This window comes from Triturus cristatus, chromosome 9 (genome assembly GCF_964204655.1).
Source record: "Triturus cristatus chromosome 9, aTriCri1.1, whole genome shotgun sequence".
Lineage (NCBI taxonomy): Eukaryota > Metazoa > Chordata > Amphibia > Caudata > Salamandridae > Triturus > Triturus cristatus.
Window position 1 is genome coordinate 1,145,895,782 of NC_140592.1, and position 13,801 is coordinate 1,145,909,582.

At 47.7% G+C, this 13,801-nt stretch overlaps 1 protein-coding gene across 1 annotated transcript in view; it reads right to left on the reverse strand.

Moving 5' to 3' along the window:
- SPTBN5 (spectrin beta, non-erythrocytic 5) overlaps positions 1-13,801 on the reverse strand; it is a 1,776,766-nt gene that overhangs the window by 1,295,608 nt on the left and 467,357 nt on the right. The window contains exon 25 of the mRNA XM_085627084.1: positions 3,387-3,613. Coding sequence (XP_085483210.1) covers positions 3,387-3,613 — 227 coding nt within the window. The remainder of the gene's footprint in view (positions 1-3,386; positions 3,614-13,801) is intronic.

The following is a 13,801-nucleotide window of genomic DNA, read 5'->3' on the forward strand; positions in this document are numbered from 1 at the left end:
TAGCCAATCAGCATCGACCACCTTCTAGAACACGCCTGAGAGAATCTCAGAACCTCAGATTTTCAAGCACTTGTGATAGCGCTCATTCAGAGAAATAGAGGAAGGTGAGCTGTCCCCGCGGGGAGGACGGTGTGTCGCATGAATCTATGAAAGCTTCCAATACTGCAGAACTACAGCTACAGGTAAGTAACATTTCTTACTCCAATATTAGAGCTTTCATAGATTCACATGCTTGAATCAGAGTAGCTAACAGTTAAGTAGCACATTTATAATGGCCTTGAACAACTTAACAGAACAATGCCATAGCAGATCTTTCAGTAAACATCAAGCAGCATGTTAATCACAATCATAGGAATAACAATTATTATTATTATTAACAATTATTTAACCATTAAACAGTGCAAATAATCTATGATACAAAAATATGATATAGCAATGAAAGGCAGGAGGATATACTGAGATGGCTCATCTTAATGAAATAGATTGCGAAGCACTGCTTGTCCCACCGCTGTGTCATTTAGGACTGTTGAATCCAAACAGTAACGCCTTGTAAATATGTGTCTATTCTTCCACGTTGCTGCATGGCAAATTTCAGGAAGTGACACTCTCGCAAATAATGCTGTAGACGTAGACACAGCTCTCGTCGAGTGAGCCCGGCCTCTTGAGGATAGTGGTCTGCCAGCTTTGCGATGGCAAAATAGTATGGCACTGGATATCCATCTAGAAATACTCCGCTTAGAAAGCGGGAAACCTTTCCTTGGAGGGCTGTAAGCGACAAATAATTGAGAAGTCTTGCGAAAGGGTTTTGTTTTTTACAGATAGAACTCAAGGCAACGCCTGACGTCTAGCAAATGAAGGGCCCTCTCTGCAGCAGTCGATGGATTTGGGAAGAAAGTCTTTAGTACCACCGGCTCATTCAAATGGAAGTCTGAAGGAACCTTTGGTATAAATTTGGGATTCGTGCAGAGGAGAAGACCGTCAGACTTGAATTGTAAAAATGGTTCTACTATAACAAATGCCTGCATTTCACTTACACTTCCTGATGACTCTTGGGAGAAGAGGACGGGGAGGAAAAGCATAGGCTAAGATGCCGGACCATGCAATCAAAAAAGCATTCCCCCATGACACCCGTTGGGGATGCCAGCTTGCATAATACCGGCATTTGCGGTTCCGGAGAGCTGCGAATAGAACTAACTCTGGGGTGCCCAAGCAGCTGAAGATGTCGTGCAGGGTCTGTTGGTGTAGTTCCCACTTGTGGCACGATGGTGTGAGCCTGCTGAGTGCATCCGCAATTGTGTTTTGTGTGCCTGGAACATGTTCTGCTCGGATGCAGATTTTGTGAGTTATAGCCCATTCCCATAAACTCTGTGCCGCTCTGGAAAGTTGACAATATCGTGTGCCGCCCTGTTTGTTTATGTAATGCATCGTTGTGGTATTGTCTGTTCGGACAAGCACCGACGAACCTTGTATTCTGAGAAGGGCTAAATGGACTGCTTTTAATTCCAGCATAATTATGTGTGATTGACTTTGAGTCCAATGCCACTTGCCGCTTACTTGTAGCTCTTGGGGGTGAGCTCCCTAGCCCTCCAGGGACGCATCCATGGTGATTACAAAGGGTGCCAACGTGTGCTTGAGAGACAGCCCTACTGAAATATGGTTCTTGTCTATCCACCACTCTAAGGCCTTTAGCATTCGTGGGATTACCTTGACAATGTCGTCGAATGAGCCTTTGGATTGTGCCCACTGTTTGTCCAGCTCCTCTTGGATAGGTCACATTTTGATGCGACAAAATGGGATCAGAGGTATGCATGAAGACATCATTCCCAAGAGTGACTTGTATAATCGGACTGAAAGAGACTTTCTTCTTCTTATGGATGCCGCTAGCATAAGAAGTTGTTGTTACCGTTCTTCCGCAGGAAATGCTTTGGTAAGCCCCCGTGTTTAGCTTTGCTCCTAGAAAGACAATCTTTTGCAATGGGTTCTGTTTGGACTTTTCCAGATTTAGAGTAAGACCCAGTCAACTGAAAAGATCTGTGCAGGCTTGTGTTGATGCTCGCGCTGCTGACTCAGAAGGTGCCTTTATCAGCCAGTCGTCCAAATACGGGAAGACCTGATGCTGGATTTGCCTGAGGAATGCTGCGACTGGAGCAAGACACTTTGTGAAAATCCTGGTTGCTGATTTGAAACCAATCTGGAGTACTTTGAACTGAAAATGGCGTCCTGCAACCAAAAACCTCAGACATTTCCTGTGCTTTGGATGCATTGGTATGTGGAAATATGCGTCTTGGAGGTCCAATGAGGTCATGTAATCAGATTGGTTTAAAAGTCTCAGAATCTCCTGCAGAGAAATCATCTGAAAGGTTTGCTTTTTCAGGTAAAGATTGAGGCTTCTGAGGTTGAGAATTGGTTGCCACTGCCTTAATTTCTTTCTGATTAAGAAGAAACAAGAGTAGAAACCTTTGCCCCTCTGGGAGGCTGGGACCTTCTCTATTGCCCTCTGGAGAGCATTATTTTGATCTCTTTTTGAAGAGCTGCGAGAAGTTTTGTGGGAAAAGGCTGCGGTGGGGTTGTAGGTGGTTTTTGGACAAATTCCAGTGTGTGTCCAAATTGTATCAGGCATAGAACCCACTTGTCCGTTGTAATGGTTTGCCATTGGAAGAGGTGGTTGGAAATGTTGCCTCATTCATGGCACCTCCCTACACTTAAAAATGTTAATTAGCATATTAAACTCTTTCATATTTCCAATGCATTACACTTGAAAAACAACACTAGGCTTTAAGAAACAAACAGCTATTTGCAAAAATTCTATATACAAAGAGTACACAACTCTATAAATATTCCATTTGGGAACACTGTCTTTTGCACAGTTCTCATTCTGAATATCGGGCAGCCCTGTTGTATACAACTATACATGGTATTGAACGCTAAATTCTGTTATTTGGTGCATTAAACCTTTTGCTGCAAAGCCACTTCACCTGGTACAGATTATTGTTTTGGCTGTTATTGAAGCATGAAATGTCACACCCTCTGTTCTAAAAAGTGACACTGAAGCACCTATCCTCAGTCTGCGGGACAGACACTGCCTCTAGAGAATACCATACTATTTAATACTGCAAAAAACAGATAAAAATTGGATTTAATTATGTTTCCTCCTCATTTCCATAAACAATTAAAATATTTAATTGCAACATTGTTTTTATATCAGCAGAAACTCTTACTGAAATATATCAGATAAGTGTAAATGTGTTTCTCTTCTGCCTTACTATATAACAAAAACTGTAACGCATATACAGCTGTGGCAAATAGCGCAAAACATAAAAAATGGACACAGGAGTTTAAAGAGAAACATCTGAAGGCCAGTTGAGGACATTGATAAAGAGTCTCACCTTTTGAGATATTTTTGTGTTTCTTCCATAATCCCCTGAGAGTTGAAATGGTTGGTGGCCATTTTCTGGGCATGGGATACGATGGAATTCATCTTGTCGGCAAGCTCACGTGTCTCGTTCTCCAGCTGGCGGTGGTTCTTCAGAAGGTCTCGGCTAGAGCGCAAGTCATGGCCTGTCTGGGTGTCCTGTAAAACCTTTTCAATCTTCTCAATTTTCTCTTTGGCGTCCTATGGCACAGAAATGTCCACACACCATGTCATTCAGACTGAGTACTAAAACAATTCAATCCACTTAATCCATAAACAGTAGCATAAGACTGCAGATAAAGCAAAGTGTGGTGCACAACACTGCCATAATTCTCATGAAAATATATGAATAAGAAACATGAGTTTCTAGGTTCATTCATGAGCCCCTTGTCATGTCCACACTAGCAAAGAGCACCAGAATAAAAAAGCAGTGACAAAAATCAGTGGCAGGCAGTGGTGTATGCCTTGCAGCTGTCTAGCAAAGGTCCAACTAAGAAGAAACTCTGTGAGCCTAGGAGAGGACTATGGAGAATTTCAGCAGAGGAAGATGTACAGGCCTACAAGGCAGCTACCAAGGGCCCAAGTGAGAGGCAGTAGTGTCTGACTAGGAAATCTACCTGGCGACCCAATGACAAACGTGGTGTGAACTTGGAAGTGTCTAACAAAGGTTCTGGTGAATTGGGTTACTGCAGGACTAGGAAACGACTTACAAGGGCCTCAGTGACAGGATGTACTTCAGGACTAGGAATGTTTACCACAAGCCCCAGTGACAGAAAGTACCGCTGGTCTAGGAAAAGTCAAATATCAGCCCCAGTGACAGGAAGCAGTGCCGGACTAGGAAACATCTGTCATGAGCCCCAGTGAAAGGATTAGTGCAGAACAACGAAATGTCTACCAAGACCCAGAGTTATGAGAAGTACTGCAGGGCAAGGAAAAGTCTAGAAAGGACCTCAGTGACAGGAACCAGTGCAGGACTAGACACTTCTACCAAGAGCCTCAGTGACAAAGAATAGTTCAGGATGAAAAAATGTCTACCAAGAGCCCTAGTGACAGGAAGTACTGCAGGATTCGGAAACATCGAACAAGGGCTCCGGTGACAGGAAGTAGCATCATTAGGCACTTCTATCAGGAGCCCCAATGAGAGGAAGTATTGCACGACTAGCAAACATCTACTAGGAGCCCCAGTGGCAGGAAGAATTTGAGGATTTTGAAATGTCTACTGTGAGCGCCAGGAACAGGTGGTACTGCAGGACTAGAAAGCGTCTACCATGATCGCAAGTGGCAGGAAATACTGCTAAACTAGGAATCCTTTACCATAAGCACCAGTGACAGGAGGTGTTTCAGGGCTAGGAAATATCTACCATGAGCCCCTTTGACAGTTAGCAATGCAGTATTAGGAAACGTTTACTGAGTGCCCCAATAACAGAAAATAGTGCAGGACTAGGAAAGGTCAAACAAGAACCTCAATTACATAAAGAAGTGTTTACCTAGAGGAGGACTACTTTAGGACTTATGCCACAAAGTGATTCAGGTGTACGATTTTTTTTTTAAAAACCTTCATGTTACATAGGCCCATTAAAATACAGACAAGCCATCTGGCTGTCACAGGAGAAGACCAATTCTAGATCCATGTATCAGAAAAATTGACACCCTCCAATTAGATGACTTAACTCTGTTAGATGACTTCAATCTTGTTCCCTCATTCTTCTCCCAGCAGGCTAGACACAAAGTCCTTCCTCTGCTATTTTACAGGTGCAGCCCATTGTTACTTGTTGTTCCCATTAAGTTGAATGAGCATTACAGTGCATGGCTGAACTCCATCCTCCTCTTAAGAAAGACCAAGTGTGATGTGAGCAAGAGTGGGCTTTTCTCATCTGCGAGTGGGTGCATATATGTGCTGTATACCCGGACAACTGAACCAATCCTAGTATCTCTATTTGGATCAGCAACACTCATGAAAGTGCATTACTGACACACTCCCTCTCAAAGGAGCACAAACAATGTTCTCTGTTCTCTGGGGAGGTTAAATTATGAAGTTGTGGACTGCACTCCCACAATGGAGGAATTTAAAGAGGAGCCTGTTCTGGGAGATAAGGTTCACCTACCCCATCGGGACCCAGTCTATGGTCAAACTACATACCCACACACATGGGAATCACTGGCTCCACACCTACACAGGGCAAATACAGTGAGGGTTTCTGATGATAAAAGAGCACTCTATGTTATTCCTCATATTTAGCTACCCCAGGCACTACTTATGATCCCAGAGGCCTCCTTATACAGCAGCGTATCTCGATCAATGAGATAGTGAAGTGCATCATCATAGGTTCATCCTTTCACTCTCTTTCTTGGGAATCGAAAGCAAGAATGTGCCCTAGATATTTTTAAACCAGGATCCTCATATCTTCCGATAGACTGCTTGGATAAGGGCCAGAGCCTACCAGTTACATAGGTAGCGGCTGCCCAGCACCCAGACAAACCCAGAGAATTGTTGACCTTGCATGACGGCTCAATATGTACGGGCTCTTATTGCCCTCCTCCCTGTTTCCAAAGGTGCATGCTGCGTGCTAGTTTATGTTTACTACCTCCTTGGTGTGATCTGGCGATCCAAGATTCGTGGGGAATACGAGCCAGCCACCCGTGAAAGGCCTACAGCTCACCGGCTGTACTCTCGAGCTGCGCCGTTTCCTGCCACATCCTGGGGTGGCTGCTCCAAGGCAGGGACCTTCACAGGGGCACGCCCGTGGAGTCCTGCCTCCTAATATGATTCTTCCTTCCCAAGCTGGTCACTTAATCAACGCAACTCATTCTTCCAGAAAATTAAAACCCAAGACGACTTCAAGTGGCACCATTCTATTCAGCTGGTCAATGACACGCCTACTCTGCCTGCTCGCATAGTTCATCAACCTGACATCCATTGCTAGGGAATGTTCCCTACTATCCAACACTCATCAGTCGTTTCAGCACTGCCACCCAAGTGCACACAGAGGTGCAAGCACAGAGTGCACACTCCATATCAGCAGAAATGCGCACGTGGGACCCACTCAAAGCATTCTTCTGCCCATACACTGGGAAGGGGAGGGTCCTACAAAGCTAAGGCAACATTCTAATAATCCTTAAACAGATGTATTTTTAGACCTTGATATTTACAATTTTCTTCCTGTGTATTTGAAAAATATCCGAAAAAGACATAGTAAAGTATTAAAAATACTACAGTTACTACGGACTAGGGAGACTCCCACGAGATCTAGCATTAGCAACCATAGTGCCGATCTACAAACAGGGCAAGCCGAAGGAGGATTGTGCCTCGTACCGCCCCATCTCCCTCCTAAATATGGAGGTCAAAGTACTGGCCACAATTCTAGCGGCGCGCCTACGGACGGTGGTCCCAGACCTTATACACACAGACCAATCCGGATTTTTGCCGGATAGAGCGACAAAACTCAACCTCCGACGGACCCACAACTGGCTCCAAGAAATACAAGGTAGAACGGAGCCGCACTGGTTCCTGTCCTTGGACGCGGAAAAAGCATTCGATGCGGTACATTGGCCCTTTCTCATGGCAGTGTTGCGTCGGTTTGGCTTTGGCCCACACTTTCAGAAATGGATAGGGCTGCTATACGCGGCGCCAAAGGCGCGGGTACGAGTGAATGGGTGCTTATCGCGCGAATTCCAGGTGGAGCGGGGCACCAGACAAGGATGCCCGCTGTCCCCTCTCCTTTTCGCTCTCACTATAGAAATACTGGCGGCCAAAATTCGACAGAACCCAGAGATCCATGGCTTCCGGTGTACCGAGTCGGGGGATACTCAGGAAAAGGTTTTGTTATATGCAGACGATGTACTGTTGTATATCACGAACCCCGAGGTCTCCGTAGGGAAGTTGTTCAGAGAGTTGGAAGACTTTGGGGTAATGGCAGGCCATACCATCAACTGGCATAAATCAGTCTTGTATACGCCACGGGGAGCAGTACAGGGAGTAACGCTACCGGACCGTCTACTCACCACCGCTGAGGGGTTCCAGTACCTTGGGGTATATGTCACCTTGGACAAAAAGCTCTTGTTCCAGAGAAATGTGGAACGAATACTGAAGGAGGCAGTAGAGGATATGACAAGATGGAGACAGTTGCCGCTCACCCTACTGGGAAGGGCGGCGATGTATAAGATGATTACCCTACCCAAATTCCTCTACGCACTTCAAAATGAGTACTATCCGCTTCCGACTAACACTATCACCAGAATACACGCAGACCTGCGGTCATTCATATGGCTAGGCAAACAACCACGCATTGCGCTCCAGACACTCCAGCGACATCAATATAGTGGAGGGATTTCATTACCGCACCTGGAGGCATACTATTGGGCGGAACACCTGACCCCCATTAATGACTGGCTGCACGCACCAGCGGACCACCCAACATATGCATTAGAGAGGCATAAATTATCCGCACACAATATACTTCACTATCTGTATGGGGGAAAGGCGGAGAGAACGCTCCTGCCAGCGACTTTGATTACGATTAGAGCATGGTCCCGAGCTACTAGATCCACGGGATGGGAGGGGAGGCCAACACGTCAGACACCACTGTGGCACTGCAAATGGTTCAAGGAACTCCATAAACTGAAAGGCTTCCAAAGGTGGGATGACATAGGGATCTCCACCATTGGGGACGTGATTAGTAAAGGTGAGCTGAAGACGTTCGTGATGCTGCATGTGGAAATTTAGCGTGCAAACTGAACATTATCTGCGCCATCTTGCCTCTCCCCAGCGCCACGCACAACGAATGCACGGCCGCCATTTTAGGCACCCCGCTCTCTCCCCGCTCACTCTCGACCGCCAGCGTTTTCCCTTGGCGCTGCAAGCATCCCCCGCGCGCCGGCCACCCCCGCTCTCTCATACAGGCCATAAACCCTCTCCTTCTGCGCGACCCTGCTACGGAACCACTTCCAACCGACAACCCATACATGGTCATGCCTCTCCTTTGATAACCCCCTTCCTCTGCGCCCCATTGTCTGAACTGGTCCCAGGCCATCACCTAGCCCTGCGGATGCAGTTTACTGCCCCTACTGTAAGGGAAACACCCCACATCAAAGGGATTACAGTAGATCAAAGCCCCTACCCCCTGAGACCCGGCCAGTTGCACACACCCCCGGGAATTAGCGGAATTCCCTGTTGCGCGATAGCCATCTCCCACTGCGGGTAGGGTGGGAACCTCTACTGTATCTATGTGTGGGATCGGATCTGAGCCGGGGCTTCAGGGGATGTTCTTTCAGGCATCAAGGGAATCTCAAGAATGTACTATATGTAATAAAGCAATAAACCAGTGTATAAGAGACCAGGTCTCAGAGATGCAGTTAGAGCACCTCGTGACGATACCTTGCTGTCTGATCTGATGTGTTCTGCTCCGACGGAATAAAACTTTGTTTCCTGCCTTCCAGTCTCCGGCGCCTGCCTCTTTTATTGGTAAATCATCGAGTGGTATGAGAGGCGATTACCGCCGGGCAAATCCTTGAAAGATTATCGACTGAAACTGCCGCTACCATTTAACAATTGGCGTCCCAAACGTGGGGCCCATCAGCGACACGTGGATCCAGTGGGAGAGGTCCCGACGACAGAGTGAACGACTGCAACGATCGGGAGAGCTCCTGCCCAATAGACCCTCGTCTGGCAGCCGATCATCCGAACTTCACTGGTTCCGAGCAGACCTCTCTCGAGTGATCTACGGTCCTGACTGGGAACCATCAGGAGTGCCGCGGCAAATACGGAGAATAGAGGACGATCGGGCGCTGGAGGCGGAAGACGAGAAACTGTCCATGCGGTCCGGGTAAGGTCGTGAAATACGACAAAAGTGCGAAATAATTGATTGATTGTTTGAATACTAGTATTGCTCATTGATTGTTCTTTTTGAGATATTCGCTGTCTACAAACGGGGAGGAGTAGGAATACTCTCTCTCTCTCCCTTTGCAGATAGTGAAGGGTAGGTAACGCAGACTTTTGTCCCCGTTGAAACCCGTCGTGCCTATCTTTATCTCCCCATTGATTGATTGTCCGAACATTGATTGTTTTGAAGAATAGTGCTTTTGAGATATTCTCTGTTTGCAAATAACGTAGAATAGGAATATTCTGTCTAGTCTTTGCAAATAGTGAAGGGTAGGTAACGCAGACTTTTGTCCCCGTTGAAACCCGTCGTGCCTATCTTTATCTCCCCATTGATTGATTGATTGATTGTCCGAACACTAGTTGTTCGATATTGGTTCTTTGGAGGTATTCTCTGCTTACAAATAACGAAGAAAAGAGATATTCTGTCTAGTCTTTGCAAGCAGTGAAAAGATAGGTAGTGCTGACTTTTGTCCCCGTTGAAACCCGTCATGCCTATCTTCTCCCCACTGATTGGTAGTTGGTTCTGCCCGGACCGCTTATTAGAGGTGAACCATCCGGCTCCACTGGAAGGCACCCCTAATAAGGACATGTTCACTAAATATGGACTAGTCGCCGTAGCTTATAGCAAGCTGTGGCATAAATATACCAAGAAGGACCCCGAAAGTCAGTGGCCACTGATGGGATCCTTCGACGACCATAAGATAGAAGCACTAGAAATAGCTCTGCGTAGCAATAAGACGACGCCTACTATGCTTGACAGTATCGGCATGTGGCGCAAAGAAGCAACGCAACGGAAAAAGAGGGAAGAAGTAAAAGCAGAAAAGGAATTACGAAAGGCAGCTCACCTTGCCGCTAAAAAGTTAGAAGAAGACATAAAAGAGAGAAGGGAAACTAAACTAAGACAGGAGCCCGAAACCTCAGGCCAGTACGCTGTTAGGACCCCTTCTCTGCTCTACCCTGTATTGTCCTCCAAGCAGCAAACGAATGACGAATTACTGTTAGGTCCCCCGACCATTTACATGCCCCCTCCGTATGCACCCTCCCAATCGGTAGTGCAACACCCACAACCCCCGAACACGAACGAAAGCAGTACAGGGGCCTCGGCCCTCACGGCCTCCGCGCCGGCTGAGCCTCTTGTACTGAACCTAACGTCGACTACAACGCTAGACGACCATGAGATAGGAAAGAAAGAGTCCACCAGAATGAATCGGTTAACTAAAGATGAACGAGCAGGAATTGACAAGATAGTAGGGACGCTGGTGGAGCGAAAAGAAAGTGAGGAGTATATAACGGACGTGTATAAATCGTATGCCGACAGCCGCAGACGACACTTCGTCGTACGGCTCTGTTATCGCACCCTGAATACATATGAGAATAGGTACCACGATAAAGGTTCCGAAGGCCTAGCGGCCCTATATAGGAAGGTAGACATTGGGGAAGAAAGAGAGGGCGATGTAACGAACCTCTTCACTCGTACACTCGAGGTCTACCGACACCTTAAAGAACATGGACAGACAACCACAACGGAAACCCCCATGGCAACTAAGCCCCAGGAAGGAAGGGCCGATGCCATGATGCCCATTAAAGAAGCTGCCCCCTACTGGGTCCCCCCACGGGGTCAGGGAACACACGACGACATCAACCACCAAGATGCGAAGGGAAGGGTTGTATATAACTGGGTCTACCAGCCGTGGGACCGGCAAGATATTTTGACCTTTAGAAAGACCCTACCCGACTTGAGAAAGAACCCGACTGCCTTCTACACTGAATTAGGCACAGCCTTAGGCTCAACGATAATGACGTTAGCAGATATCGACTTGTTCTTTGGGCTATGTTTGCCGGCTGATGTGTGGAAACAAATCCGGAAAGTTGACCACGCTGAGCTGTTCGGATATACCTGGGTACAACTCGATACCATAGATAAACAGCGAGAGCCAGGACAGAAACCCCCGAAAGCCATCTTAGAGCTCCCAGACAAGATTGTACAAAAACTGAAGACTCTAATCCCAGAAAGAAAGGTAGACTGGTCGATAGTGACAGCTTGCCGCCAGAAACCCCAGGAAGATGTGTCTGAATACTTCTCCCGATTCGAGACTGTGTTTTCCGATTACAGTGGCCAAGACATGACCACCGCAACCGGACACCACCTCTTTGTCCAGAATTATGTAAAGGGTCTGTCGCCAGAAGTTTCCCAGAAGTTACAGACCAGCGAGAGTAGTTGGGCAGCCTCCAAACCCGCAGCAATTCTCCAGATGGCCCAATACTACGAAAACCAGAAGAACGAGAACGATAGGGCGTCAGAGAAGAAGAAAAAGGAATTAAAGGAGAGGGTGATGATAGCACAGTTGCAGGGGGTGACCATAGGAAGGGAACCCCCAAAAGAGAATTACCAACCAACCGCCCCTAGAAAGCTACCCCCTAGAGACCATACACCTACGCCCTACAACGGACGGAGAGACTTAGATGGGAACCAATGTGCGTTCTGTAGAGGGTTCGGACACTGGAAATCCCAGTGCCCGGTCCTTCTGGAAATGAATAAAAATAGGAACCCCAGAGACACAGCATATGACCACAGAAATAGAGGACGGGAACGAGGGCACACGAACGACGCCATCAACGACAGGCCAGGCAGATCAAACACCTTTGATCGCCCCCGACAAAACCAGTGTCAGCAGTCCGACTATGAAAGCACTCATGACTTCGCATAGGACCGCCAGGGGCAAGGGAGGGATCCAGTCGAACTCCGTGTTGACCAGCAAGGTCCTTACGTCACCGCTAAGGTCTTGGGCACAAAATCTCCATTCCTGGTAGATACTGGGGCGACACGTAGTGCGTTATCTAAACGACTGATTCCTAGGGCACCCTTGTCTGGCTCACACGTAACCTCAATAGGCTTTGACGGAACGCCCTCCACTAACCCCTTATCAGCACCAATCCCCTTTGATTTAGAAGATAACACCACTGACACGACCTTTCTGCTCTCCTCCAACACCCCCGATGCTATTATGGGACTTGATTTGCTAAAACATTTTCGAGCCACTATCAGATGCTCCCCAGACGGAGTTCGAGTCATCCTACACGATAACCCAGATCTGTCCAGACCCTGTCACACTCGGCGTATGCTCTCTATAACCGATGCCGATATGTCCCTACTCGACACATTACCTTCACATCTATGGGCTAAAACCGACTCAGATGTAGGGCGCATGGTGATCGACCCGGTACACATAACCGTCCGACCGGACGCAGTGCTCCCAAAGCTTCCTCAGTATCGGATATCCCCCGAAGGCGAGAAGGCATTGGTGGAAATCATCGAGTCCCTGGTCGAGGCAGGAGTGGTAGAAGAAGTAGCGAGTAATGTTTGCAACAGCCCTATCCTACCCATTGTAAAGAAGCAAGGCGAGGGGGATGAGAAAGCCTACCGTTTCATTGTTGACTTGCGAGAGGTTAACAAAGTAGTCATACCCCAGTACCCCGTAGTCTCAGACATCACCACCATCCTCACCCTGATTCCATCCACCGCCACCATCTTTACTGTTATTGACCTCAAGAACGCATTCTTTTCCATCCCCATCCACCCAGACAGCCGCTACCTGTTCGGCTTCACTTTAAAAGCCCGTTCGTACAGATTCTGTAGGGCACCCCAAGGTTACACTGAGAGTCCCAGTATTTACAGCCAGGCCCTCAAGAGGCAACTAGATGCAGTCCAACTACCCGATGGAGTGGCGTTGATACAGTACGTCGATGACATTCTTTTGGCGGCCGACACCACTCCACTTGCCGTCACAGCCACCATTCACCTCCTCCGCTTCCTTGCGGAGAACGGTCACAAGGTCTCCAGAAAGAAATTGCAATTCTGCCAGCCCCAAGTAACGTATCTAGGCCACCTACTATCCAAAGACGGGAGGAAACTTACCCCTGACCGAATTCAAACCATCCTAGAAACCCCTGTTCCCAAAACTCAGAAGCAAGTGCGGTCCCTAGTGGGCCTCACCTCCTTCTGTCGTCAGTGGTTGCCAAATTTCAGTCTTATCGTAAAACCTCTGCTTTCCCTGCTGGCTAAAGATACCCCCTTCCCCCTCCCCTGGACACCCGAATGCCAATCCTCCTTCAAAGAATTACGGGATGCCCTCTGCTCAGCCCCAGTCCTAGGAACCCCAAACTACACTAAACCTTTCTCCCTCTACACCCACGAAAGGGAGGGATGCGCATTGTCTGTCCTAACCCAGTCCATAGGCCCTAAACAACGCCCTTGTGCCTACTTCTCTGCCACTCTCGACCCCGTAGCCAGAGCCTTGCCCGCCTGCCTTCGAGCAGTAGCCGCCGCTGCTGTCTCTATCCGACAAAGTGAGGGGATCGTGCTCTCGAACCCCCTCACTGTATTGGTGCCCCATGCTGTTGATACCCTCCTGAACCAAACCAAAACTCAACACCTGACTAGCGCACGACTGACTGGGTACGAACTGACTCTGCTTGCACCCCACATCACATTGAAACGATGCACCACTCTG